Source organism: Oncorhynchus nerka, unplaced genomic scaffold, assembly GCF_034236695.1.
Source record: "Oncorhynchus nerka isolate Pitt River unplaced genomic scaffold, Oner_Uvic_2.0 unplaced_scaffold_983, whole genome shotgun sequence".
NCBI classification, from domain to species: Eukaryota; Metazoa; Chordata; class Actinopteri; order Salmoniformes; family Salmonidae; genus Oncorhynchus; species Oncorhynchus nerka.
This window is the reverse complement of record NW_027040310.1, coordinates 100,001-112,397: the sequence shown is the minus strand read 5'-3', so window position 1 is coordinate 112,397 and position 12,397 is coordinate 100,001. Positions and strand designations below refer to the sequence as shown.

The 12,397-nt window shown below is 42.6% G+C and overlaps 1 protein-coding gene across 1 annotated transcript in view; it reads right to left on the bottom strand.

Moving 5' to 3' along the window:
• Positions 1-253: 253 nt before the first annotated feature.
• Positions 254-12,397, bottom strand: part of LOC115118800 (NACHT, LRR and PYD domains-containing protein 3-like) — a 36,229-nt gene continuing 24,085 nt past the window's right edge. The window contains exons 6-13 of the mRNA XM_065016445.1: positions 10,173-11,967; positions 5,189-5,419; positions 4,769-4,942; positions 2,953-3,132; positions 1,892-2,065; positions 1,459-1,632; positions 1,319-1,368; positions 254-1,184 (exon numbers count right to left, since the gene is read on the bottom strand). Coding sequence (XP_064872517.1) covers positions 454-1,184; positions 1,319-1,368; positions 1,459-1,632; positions 1,892-2,065; positions 2,953-3,132; positions 4,769-4,942; positions 5,189-5,419; positions 10,173-11,967 — 3,509 coding nt within the window. The 3' untranslated portion in view covers positions 254-453. The remainder of the gene's footprint in view (positions 1,185-1,318; positions 1,369-1,458; positions 1,633-1,891; positions 2,066-2,952; positions 3,133-4,768; positions 4,943-5,188; positions 5,420-10,172; positions 11,968-12,397) is intronic.

Sequence of the window (12,397 nt, the reverse complement as noted above, 5' to 3'; positions counted from 1 at the left end):
CAGAACTTGAAGAATTGAACAAATAATAATGGTCAAATATTGTACAATCCAGGTGTGCAAAGCTATTAGAGCCTCAAAACGACTCACAACTGTAATCGCTGCCAACGGTGCTTCTACAAAGTATTGACTCAGTGGTGTGAATACGAATACCTGACATGATCACAGTCAACAAAATGTATCTGTTACAATGTCCATATCTGTAGTCATGATCACAGTCAGTCAATGTCAACAATGTCCATATCTGTAGTCATGATCACAGTCAACAACATGTATCTGTTACAATGTCCATATCTGTAGTCATGATCACAGTCAACAAAATGTATCTGTTACAATGTCCATATCTGAAGGCATGATCACAGTCAACAACACCCCATCATGTCACATGGTTGGGTTAGAACAGGAGTGTGACTGTGTTTCCATGGAGACCCAGGTGTTCCTCCAGGACATAGGAGACTACTCTACCTGGCTCAGGGACACTGAAGAGCCCTCATTAGAAACACTAAACCATGGGTAGAGGGGCTCAGTGAATATGGTCTGGAATGTGTACACATGGGTCATTGTGTCAGAGTAGATCTCATAGAAGGAAAGTGTGCCGACCGGCCAGTCCAGAAACACTCCTACTCCGAGGCGTGGAGGGGAGGAGGACTGGTCTCTCTGGAGTTGAGGAGGGTTGATGAGGCGTGGAGGGGAGGAGGACTGGTCTCTCTGGGGTTGAGGAGGGTTGATGAGGCGTGGAGGGGAGGAGGACCGGTCTCTCTGGGGTTGAGGAGGGTTGATGAGGCGTGGAGGGGAGGAGGACTGGTCTCTCTGGGGTTGAGGAGGGTTGATGAGGTGTGGAGCATGTATTGTAGTATATTGACTATTGTGGAGGGCACCATAATGATTCCCACGGCAGATCAGACGCCAGGACTTCTTATTGTATCCAAATTCACTGGCAGAACCATCTCCTTTTCTACTGATGCCTTTATATGTCACTCCAATGTCAGCCAGCCCACTGCACTCTACCTCCCAGTAACAGCGCCCAGTCAGACCCTCTCTACACAACACCTGGGTATAGTGATCAAATCTCTCTGGATGATCAGGATACGGCTGCTCCTCTTTAACCCTCTCCACCCTTCTGTTCCCCTCAGACAGAGAGAGGTTTCTGTGTGCTGTGTTGGGGTCCAGTGTGAGATCACAGGCATCTGCAGACAAGAGGACAAGTTAGAGGAGAGGGAATTGGTTAGAATTTGTCAGAATGTGTGTGTGTGTTTAATTATACGCCTGTTTGTCAAATGTATTGGTCAATAAACTGATTCCTTATAACTAACACCCTTACATTTCGTCATCAGCTGTGGTTTAACCCAGATCTCTTCTGTATGGTCCACACTGTGGGAGAGACAGAGGAATGGACAGAGTGAGTGAAACACAGTCTGTGTATGTATACAACAATATCATTTTCACAGTAACTGTACTAACTTGAGTTTCTCCAGTCTACAGTGTGGATCCTCTAGTCTAGCAGAGAGCAGCTTCACTCCAGAGTCTCCTGGGTGATTGAAGCTCAGGTCCAGTTCTCTCAGATGGGAGGGGTTTGACCCCAGAGCTGAAGCCAGAGAAGCACAGCCTTTCTCTGCGACTCTACAGAATGACAGCCTGCAGAGAGAGTTCATCATGATTTTACAACAGGACTGCTGCCCTCTAGTGGTGATAGCTGATACACAGTATATACATATTTCCAATGAAACCAATACTGTTTCTAAGTACCAACCTCAGTTTCTGTAGTTTACAATGTGGATTCCCCAGTTAACCCAGTATTTACCTTATTGGTTGAGCAGACTTACTGGCTACTGTAATGATGTTGTGATTTGACAAATCATATTTTTATTGAGCAGGTATGTTTCTAAGCACTAACTTCAGTTTCTGTAGTTGACAGTGTGGATTCCCCAGTCCATCAGAGAGCACCTTCACTCCTGAATCCTGCAGGTCATTGTGACTCAGATCCAGTTCTCTCAGGTGAGAGGAGTTTGAGCTGAGAGATGAAGCCAATGCTTCACACCCTTTCTCTGTCAGGGAACATCCATTCAGCCTAAAAGGATAATATATTGCAACATGATGAGTAACAAGTAAACAACTTTGAAAATAACATTAGAGAAAACATTAAAGACAAAACAAACAATTCCATTAAATCAGACATTCTTGGCAAAGAAAGTCTCTATGGGTGGTGAACAACACAAGTTTAAGTCTGCTAGTGTTAATATGCAGTCATACCTGTAGTAGATATGAAATCTTTGGACCAGGCTTCCAAGTAAAAGCAATTATTATCAAGAATAAATGTATCTGAATATACTCTCCTTGACAATTTGACCCTTACAAACTGTCCAACAATCAATGAGTTCTGGTCATGTGACAAACCCTCCCAAATTACTGACCTCAGTGTCTGTAGTTTATAGTGTAGATATTGACCTCAGTGTCTGTAGTTTACAGTGTAGATATTGACCTCAGTGTCTGTAGTTTATAGTGTAGATACTGACCTCAGTGTCTGTAGTTTATAGTGTAGATATTGACCTCAGTGTCTGTAGTTTATAGTGTAGATATTGACCTCAGTGTCTGTAGTTTACAGTGTAGATACTGACCTCAGTGTCTGTAGTTTAGAGTGTAGACACTGACCTCAGTGTCTGTAGTTTACAGTGTAGATACTGACCTCAGTGTCTGTAGCTTACAGTGTAGATATTGAACTCAGTGTCTGTAGTTTACAGTGTAGATACTGGCCTCATTGTCTGTTGTTTACAGTGTAGATATTGAACTCAGTGTCTGTAGTTTACAGTGTAGATACTGGCCTCATTGTCTGTTGTTTACAGTGTAGATATTGAACTCAGTGTCTGTAGTTTACAGTGTAGATATTGACCTCAGTGTCTGTAGTTTATAGTGTAGATATTGACCTCAGTGTCTGTAGTTTATAGTGTAAATACTGACCTCAGTGTCTGTAGTTTACAGTGTGGATGGTTCAGAGCAGTGAAGAGTTCCCTCCCACCACCGTCAGACAGTCCACTGTTCCTCAGGTCCAGGTCCAGTTCTCTCAGAGGTGAGTCTGCTGATTGGAGAACGGAGGCCAGTGATCCCCAGTCCTCTTCAGAGAGTCTAAAGCTAGACAGTCTGTAGAAACAGGGATAATATCACTCATACATAATATGATGTAGTGTTGGTCAGAGACACGTAACAGCATTATTCAGAACCTGTCCTTTCAGATGGTAAACATTTAGTACATCAACTCTTAGTGAGGTACATCTGGTATGTAGACATGTAGACATGTATGTAGGTATGTAGACATGTAGACATGTATGTAGGTATGTGGTGATGTCTGTAGGTATGTAGTCATGTCTGTAGGTATTGTAGTCATGTCTGTAGGTATGTAGTGATGTCTGTAGGTGTGTAGTCATGTCTGTAGGTATGTAGTGATGTCTGTAGGTATGTAGTCATGTCTGTAGGTATGTAGTCATGTCTGTAGGTATGTAGTGATGTCTGTAGGTATGTAATCATGTCTGTAGGTATGGTAGTCATGTCTGTAGGTATGTAGTCATGTCTGTAGGTATGTAGTGATGTCTGTAGGTATGTAATCATGTCTGTAGGTATGTAGTCATGTCTGTTGGTATGTAGTGATGTCTGTAGGTATGTAATCATGTCTGTAGGTATGTAGTCGTATCTGTAGGTATGTAATCATGTCTGTAGGTATGGTAGTCATGTCTGTAGGTATGTAGTCATGTCTGTAGGTATGTAGTCGTGTCTGTAGGTATGTAGTCATGTCTGTATGTATGTAGTGATGTCTGTAGGTATGTAGTCATGTCTGTAGGTATGTAGTCGTATCTGTAGGTATGTAGTCATGTCTGTAGGTTCATGCACGGTGGCCCGTTCCTGTAGGTTCATGCTCTACAACATCCGCAGAGTACGACCCTGCCTCACACAGGAAGCGGCGCAGGTCCTAATCCAGGCACTTGTCATCTCCCGTCTGGATTACTGCAACTCGCTGTTGGCTGGGCTCCCTGCCTGTGCCATTAAACCCCTACAACTCATCCAGAACGCCGCAGCCCGTCTGGTGTTCAACCTTCCCAAGTTCTCTCACGTCACCCCGCTCCTCCGCTCTCTCCACTGGCTTCCAGTTGAAGCTCGCATCCGCTACAAGACCATGGTGCTTGCCTACGGAGCTGTGAGGGAACGGCACCTCAGTACCTCCAGGCTCTGATCAGGCCCTACACCCAAACAAGGGCACTGCGTTCATCCACCTCTGGCCTGCTCGCCTCCCTACCACTGAGGAAGTACAGTTCCCACTCAGCCCAGTCAAAACTGTTCGCTGCTCTGGCCCCCCAATGGTGGAACAAACTCCCTCACGACGCCAGGACAGCGGAGTCAATCACCACCTTCCGGAGACACCTGAAACCCCACCTCTTTAAGGAATACCTAGGATAGGATAAAGTAATCCTTCTCACCCCCCTTAAAAGATTTAGATGCACTATTGTAAAGTGGCTGCTCCACTGGATGTCATAAGGTGAATGCACCAATTTGTAAGTCGCTCGGGATAAGAGCGTCTGCTAAATGACTTATATGTAATGTAAATGTAGTCGTATCTGTAGGTATGTGTCTGTCTGTAGGCCTGTGGTCATTAAATACATTCTAAATGAATAAATAATGTCTGTTCACAGTTCATTATTACAGATAATTGTACTCCAACAAACTGTCCAACAATGACTACCTGTTTAGGCTATTGTCATGTGATCAACCCTCCCACAGTACTAACCGCAGTTTGTGCAGTTTACAGTTCTGATGTTTCAGAGAAGTAAAGAGTTCCCTCCCACCACCATCAGACAGCTTAGTGTCTCTCAGGTCCAGTTCTCTCAGATGTGAGTCTGCTGATTGGAGAGCAGAAGGCAGTAACCCACAGTGCTCTTCAGAGAGTTTATAGCCACCCAGTCTGTAGAAACAGAGACAATATCACTCAGACAAAGTGTGATGTAATGCAGGTCAGGGACACATACCAGCATTATAACAAATTCAGCACAGTGAGGTCAAAATCTTCCTCAGATAAGTCTGCTGTGTGTGTCGGAAGTTCTGTGAGTGACAAAAACATAATGTTCAAGGAGTGATAATTCTACCCCTACCAACAATGATTCATATTTTATAGTTTTCATCATGAGAAGACCTCCTCAATACTACTGACCTCAGTGTCTCCAGTTTACAGTGTGGATGTTTCAGTGCAGCGAGGACAACAGTCAGCGCAGCAACGAGAACAGTCAGTCTGGCCTCATCGTCACCATCAGGATCATCGTCACCTTCAGGATCACGCTCCCCGATGTCGTCCAGGTGCAGCTCTCTTAGATGTGAGTCTGCTGATTGGAGAATGGAGGCCAGTGATTCGTAGTCCTCCATAGAGAGTTCAAAGCCAATCAGTCTGTAGATACAGAGAAAATATCATCCATTAGGGCTGTGATGATACCAGTATCATGATATCTTTTCCATGGCAAATATTAAAACACAAAGGAGACCAAACTCTTTGGTCCTTTAAAAACCTGCTGTATGTGTGGTAGCATGGAAACTAATTCAATGTTACTCTGGATGACAACATAATTATGTTAGTTACCAACATTAGGGCTGTGTTCCTAAAGAATTTAAACTCTCTGGGATGGTTTGGGATGTGAGCGTCCCACCTCGCCAACAGCCAGTGAAATTGCAGGGCGCCAAATTCAAACAACAGAAATCTCATAATTAAAATTCCTCAAACATACAAGTGTTATACACATTTTAAAGATACACTTCTTGTTAATCCAGCCACGGTGTCCGATTTCAAATAGGCTTTACAGCGAAAGCACACCATGCAATTATGTTAGGTCAGCGCCTAGCCACAGAAAAACATACAGCCATTTTCCAACCAAGGAGAGGTGTCACAAAAGTCAGAAATAGTGATTCAATTAATCACTAACCTTTGATGATCTTCACAGGATGGCACTCCCAGGACTCCATGTTAGACAATAAATGTTTGTTTTGTTCGATAATCTTTATTTCCAAATACCTCCTTTTTGTTTGCACGTTTCGTCAAGTAATCCATAGGCACAAAGTGCGGTCCAGTCCAGACGAATAGTCAAAAAAGTTAAATTAAAGTTCGTAGAAACATGTCAAACGATGTATATTATCAATCTTTAGGATGTTTTTATCATAAATCTTCAATAATATTCCAACCGGACAATTCCAACCGGACCTCTGAGACTATCACAGTGCAGGTGCATTTATACGGAGACTTGATTACACACAGGTGGATTGTATTTATCATCATTAGTCATTTAGGTCAACATTGGATCATTCAGAGATCCTCACTGAACTTCTGGAGAGAGTTTGCTGCACTGAAAGTAAAGGGGCTGAATAATTTTGCAAACCTAATTTTCAGTTTTTGATTTGTTAAAAAAGTTTGAAATATCCAATAAATGTCGTTCCACTTCATGATTGTGTCCCACTTGTTGTTAATTCTTCACAAAAAAATACTGTTTTATATCTTTATGTTTGAAGCCTGAAATGTGGCAAAAGGTCGCAAAGTTCAAGGGGGCCGAATACTTTCGCAAGGCACTGTATGTGCACACAGCCCACAAAATGAGGTGGAAACTGAGCTGCACTTCCTAACCTCCTGTCAAACGTATGACCATTTTAGAGACACATCCTTCCCTCAGATTACACAGACCCAGAATATAATTAGAAAACAAATCCAATTTTGATAAACTCCTATATCTACTGGGTGAAATACCAGTGTGCCATCACAGCAGCAAGATGTGGGACCTGTTGTCACAAGAGAGGGGCAACTATTGTAAATACAACCTACATTTATGTTTATTTATTGTCCATTTTCTATTCGAACTATTTGTACATCGTTACAACACTGTATATATATATAATATATATATATATATATATATACAGACATGATATACATAATATTACATCATCACAACACTGTATATATACATAATATTACATCGTTACAACACTGTATATATATATATACATAATATTACATTGTTACAACACTGTATATATACATAATATTACATCATTACAACACTGTAGATATACATAATATTACATCGTTACAACACTGTATATATACAAAATATTACATCGTTACAACACTGTAGATATACATAATATGACATCTGAAATGTCTTCATCCTTTTGTCACAACACTGTATATATACAGACATGATATGACATCTGAAATATCTTCATCCTTTTGTCACAACACTGTATATATACAGACATGATATGACATCTGAAATGTCTTCATCCTTTTGTCACAACACTGTATATATACAGACATGATATGACATCTGAAATGTCCTCATCCTTTTGTACCTTTTGTGAGTGTAAAATGGCTGTGTTTTTCTGTGACTTGGCTCTGACCTAACATAATAATTTGGTGTGCTTTCGTTGTAAAGCATTTTAGAAATCGGACAATGTGGCTTGATTTACAAGAAGTTATTCTTTAAAATGGTGTAAAATACTTGTATGTTTGAGGAATTTTAATTTTGGGATTTCTGTTGTTTTATATTTAGTGCCCTGCAATTTCACTGGCTGTTGGCGAGGTGGGACGCTACCGTCCCACATATCCCAGAGAAGTTAAGTTAAGGGTAGGGAGCAGCATTCTGAATTTTGGATGAAACGTGTGCCCAAATTAAACTGCTTGCTACTCAGACCCAGCAGATAGGATATGCATGTATTTAGTAGATTTGGATAGAAAACACTCTAAAGTTTCCACAACTGTTAAAATAATGTATGTGAGTATAACAGAACTGATATGCCAGGCAAAAACCAGAGGAAAATCCAACCAGGAAGTACTATTATTTTGAAACGCTGTTTTTCCATTGAAAGCCTATACATCATACAAAGAATTAGGACCCCGTTCACGAGCTCTATGGCTTCCTCAACATGTGATCAGTCTTTAGGCATTGTTTCAGGCTTTTACTCTGAAAAATGAAGGAGATACAGCACTTTCATTCAGTGGTCAGTGGAAATATCCATTCAGCAGTCATGCGTCTGACCGAGAATGCGCATTTCTTGTTTCTCCTTTCCTATTGACAAAGCTTTTGTCCGGTTGAAATATTATTGATTATTTATGACAAAAACAATCGGAGTGTTTATACTAAATTTTATTGTACTTTTTAAAACTTTTCGTCTGGAATTCGTGCACACGCCTTCTGCATTCGGATTACTGGACAAAACGCGCAAACAAAAAGGAGGTTTTTGGTCATAAAGAGGGACATTATCGAACAAAACTAACATTTATTGTTTAACATGGAGACCTGGGAGTGCCTCCAGAAGAAGATCATCAAAGGTAAGTGATTAATTTTAATGCTATTTCTGACTTTTGTGACACCTATCCTTGTTTGGAAAATGGCTGTATGGGTTTCTGTGGTTAAGAGCTGACCTAACATAATCGCAAAGTGTGCTTTCGCCGTAAAGCCTATTTGAAATCGGACCATGTGGCTGGATTTACAAGAAGTTAATTTTTTAAATGGTGTAAAATACTTGTACGTTTGAGGAATTTTAATTATGGGATTTCTGTTGTTTTGAATATGGCACCCTGCAATTGTCGAGGTGGGACGCTAACAGAAAGGTTAAAGTAACTAACTTTGGCCTTCCGGATAGCCTGAGTGCACTTATTTCTCATTTGCCTGAACGAGAGCCAGTCAGCCTGGGTATGCGTGTGCCGAGCCTTTCGCCAAATGCAATTCTTGAGGTGGAGTAACTCTGTAAGATCACGGTCGAACCAGTAGCTGAACCTGTTTTTAATTCTCATTTTCTTTATGTGGGTGTGTTTGTTAACAATAACACTGAAAATATCAAAAAAGGTCCAAGTGTTTCGACAGAGGGGATCAAGCTGATTCTATACCATTTTACAGAGGCCAGTTTATGAAGAAAGGCTTGCTCGTTACATTTTTTTTAGCAAGCGTCTATGACAAATCAGGACAGGTCTTTTCACTGAGCAGCCATTACGAACACAGGCTGTAAAACAATGATCACTAAGGTCATTACAGAAAACACCAGATTTATACCTATCAGGATTATTTGTGATGATAACATCAAGTAATCCCGTCTGGATTACTGCAACTCGCTGTTGGCTGGGCTCCCTGCCTGTGCCATTAAACCCCTACAACTCATCCAGAACGCCGCAGCCCGTCTGGTGTTCAACCTTCCCAAGTTCTCTCACGTCACCCCGCTCCTCCGCTCCCTCCACTGGCTTCCAGTTGAAGCTCGCATCCGCTACAAGACCATGGTGCTTGCCTACGGAGCTGTGAGGGGAACGGCACCTCAGTACCTCCAGGCTCTGATCAGGCCCTACACCCAAACAAGGGCACTGCGTTCATCCACCTCTGGCCTGCTCGCCTCCCTACCACTGAGGAAGTTCAGTTCCCGCTCAGCCCAGTCAAAACTGTTCGCTGCTCTGGCCCCCCAATGGTGGAACAAACTCCCTCACGACGCCAGGACAGCGGAGTCAATCACCACCTTCCGGAGACACCTGAAACCCCACCTCTTTAAGGAATACCTAGGATAGGATAAAGTAATCCTTCTCACCCCCCTTAAAAGATTTAGATGCACTATTGTAAAGTGGCTGTTCCACTGGATGTCATAAGGTGAACGCACCAATTTGTAAGTCGCTCTGGATAAGAGCGTCTGCTAAATGACTTAAATGTAAATGTAAGAAGAGTAGCCTTGTCTGGGTGTTTGGAGAAATACTCGATACCATGAGGTATCGCCAATTACTCTCACAGCTTGATAGAGCACTGTGTACTCCAGTAGCACGGTGACCTAAGCAGCGCGCTACAACTCCGAGGGTCATGAGTTCATGCCCAGTGCTGGACAATGGTTTTTCTTTTGGTGAGCGCCGAGGAAGGTGTATATCGACATTCTCTGGACTTTTTCAAACACTTCTCGTGTGATGATATTTTACATGAAGATTATTATTTTTGTCGTTGTCGTAAAGGTGGAAGATTACACTAACAATTGGTGGCAATTGAGATCAGCGTGTGGTTGATTTTAGTACGTGTTGATGGTTTAACGAGATATCAGCTGGCGTTAATTTAGTGGCCCTCATTGGTTGCAATCGGTCTGATATAATTATTGATAGATATTGGTGATTTTGACTTTCTGATATTACTTACATGGCCTTTCTCCATTTCCTTACAGCTGGGACCAGTCTCGTACACCCAGGGGACAAGTTGTATGTCCTCAGGTCAATCTCATCCAGCACACCCTTTGACATCAGCAGAGCGTTGGCCAGTGATGAGAAGTGTGCACCTGCAAGTTCCTTTCCTGTTGGATTTCCTGACTTCAGGAACTTGTCAATGTCCTCATGTACTGAATCATCTTTCATCTCAGTCAAGCATATGAGTAGATTGATGTACCTATCAGGTGAGACTTGCTCTACGTTCGGCTCCCTGAGGTATTTCTTAATTTCCTTGACAGTCTCTGAGCTGATCTCTGTTTGTGGTAGTAGGTCATGTAACAGTCTCTGGTTGGATTCTGTTGAGATGCCAACAAGGAAGCGGAGGAACAGGTCCAGGTGTCCATTCTCACTCTCCAAGGCTTTATCCACCATCATCTTCAGCAGCACATGCAAGGACAGCTCTGATGACACATCCCCAACAAAAGGCTCCAGGGGCTTGATGTTCTTGCTCGCACAGCAGTGGAACACGTACAGAGCAGCAAGGAACTCCTGGAAGCTCAGGTGGACAAAGCAGTACACTTTCTTCCGATACAGCCCATACTCTTCTTTCAGGATTTCTGTGCAAAACCCAGAGTACACTGAGGCTTCACTGACATCAATGCCACACTCCTCCAGGTCTTTCTTAGAGAATATGAGATTGCCCTTCACCAGCTGTTCAAATGCAAGTTGTGCCAGTTTGAGAATTATTTCTTTGTTTCTTTCTATGATTATGTCCAGATCTGTCTCCTTTTCCCTATCATACTTCTTGCTTTTCAGGTTTGTCTGAATGAGCAGGAAGTGATTGTACATCTCAGTCAAAGTTGTGATCTCTCCACTCTCATCTTCACTCAACATTTGCTCAAGAACCCTGGCAGTAATCCAACAGAAGACGGGTATGTGGCACATGATGTGGAGGCTCCTTGATGTATTAATGTGTGAGATGATTCTCCTGGCCCGGTTCTCATCCTCAACATTCTTCTTAAAGTATTCTTCTTTCTGTTTGTCGTTGAACCCTCGTACTTCTGTCACCTTGTCGATGTACTTACAGGGGACCTGATTGGCTGCTGCTGGTCGGGAGGTTATCCAGAGGAGAGCTTCAGGGAGTAGATTCCCCTCAATGAGGTTTGTCATCAACCTGTCAACTGATGATGTCTCAGTTAGATCAGTCAACTTCTTGTTCTGATGAAAACCTAATGGCAGTCTGCTTTCATCCAGACCATCAAAGATAAACATGACTTTGCAGGTATCATATATCTTTGCCTCTTCTATCTCTGTAAGTTCAGGGTGGAAGTAACGCAAAAGCCCATGAAGACTGTACTGGTCATCTTGAATCAGATTCAGCTCTCGGAGTGGAAGCACAAAGATGAAATCAACATCCTGATTAGCTTTTCTTTTAGCCCAGTCGAGGATGAACTTCTGCACAGAGACTGTTTTTCCAATGCCAGCGATGCCCTTCATCAGCACAGTTCTGATGGGTCTCTCCTTTTCTCTGTCTTCTCCAGATAAGGCTTTGAAGATGTCATTGCAGTTGATTGGAGTGTCTGTAGATCTTTTTGTCCTGCGTGTATATTCAATCTGCCGGATCTCATGTTCGTTATTAACCCCTTCACTCTGTCCTTGTGTGATGTAGAGCTGTGTGTAGATGCTGTTGAGGGGAGTTTGTTCCACTGCGGTGCCTTCAAACACAAATCCAAACTTCTTCTCCAGACTGTCTTTAAATTCGTCCTTAATTCTTTTTGTGTTGTCATCCACTGGAAAGAACAACACACTTTAAAACGTCAATAAGTAAAGTTACAAGAGAAAGTGAGTCTGAGAAAGTCCAGAAGCGTCACCAAGGACACCACAAACCCCAGCTACGAGCTAACTATCGGGCAGATTGATACCAACAGGCTCAGAAACAGTTTCTATCTGCAAGACTGCTGAACACTTGAACTGGACTGACCACCTGCACTGACTTTCCACAGCACACACAGATATACACTTATCCACACACACACACACACACACACACACACACACACACACACACACACACACACACACACAGATATACACTTATCCACACCCACACAGATATACACTTATATACACACACACACCCACACACACACACACACACACACACACACACACACACACACACACACACACACACACACACACACACACACACACACACAC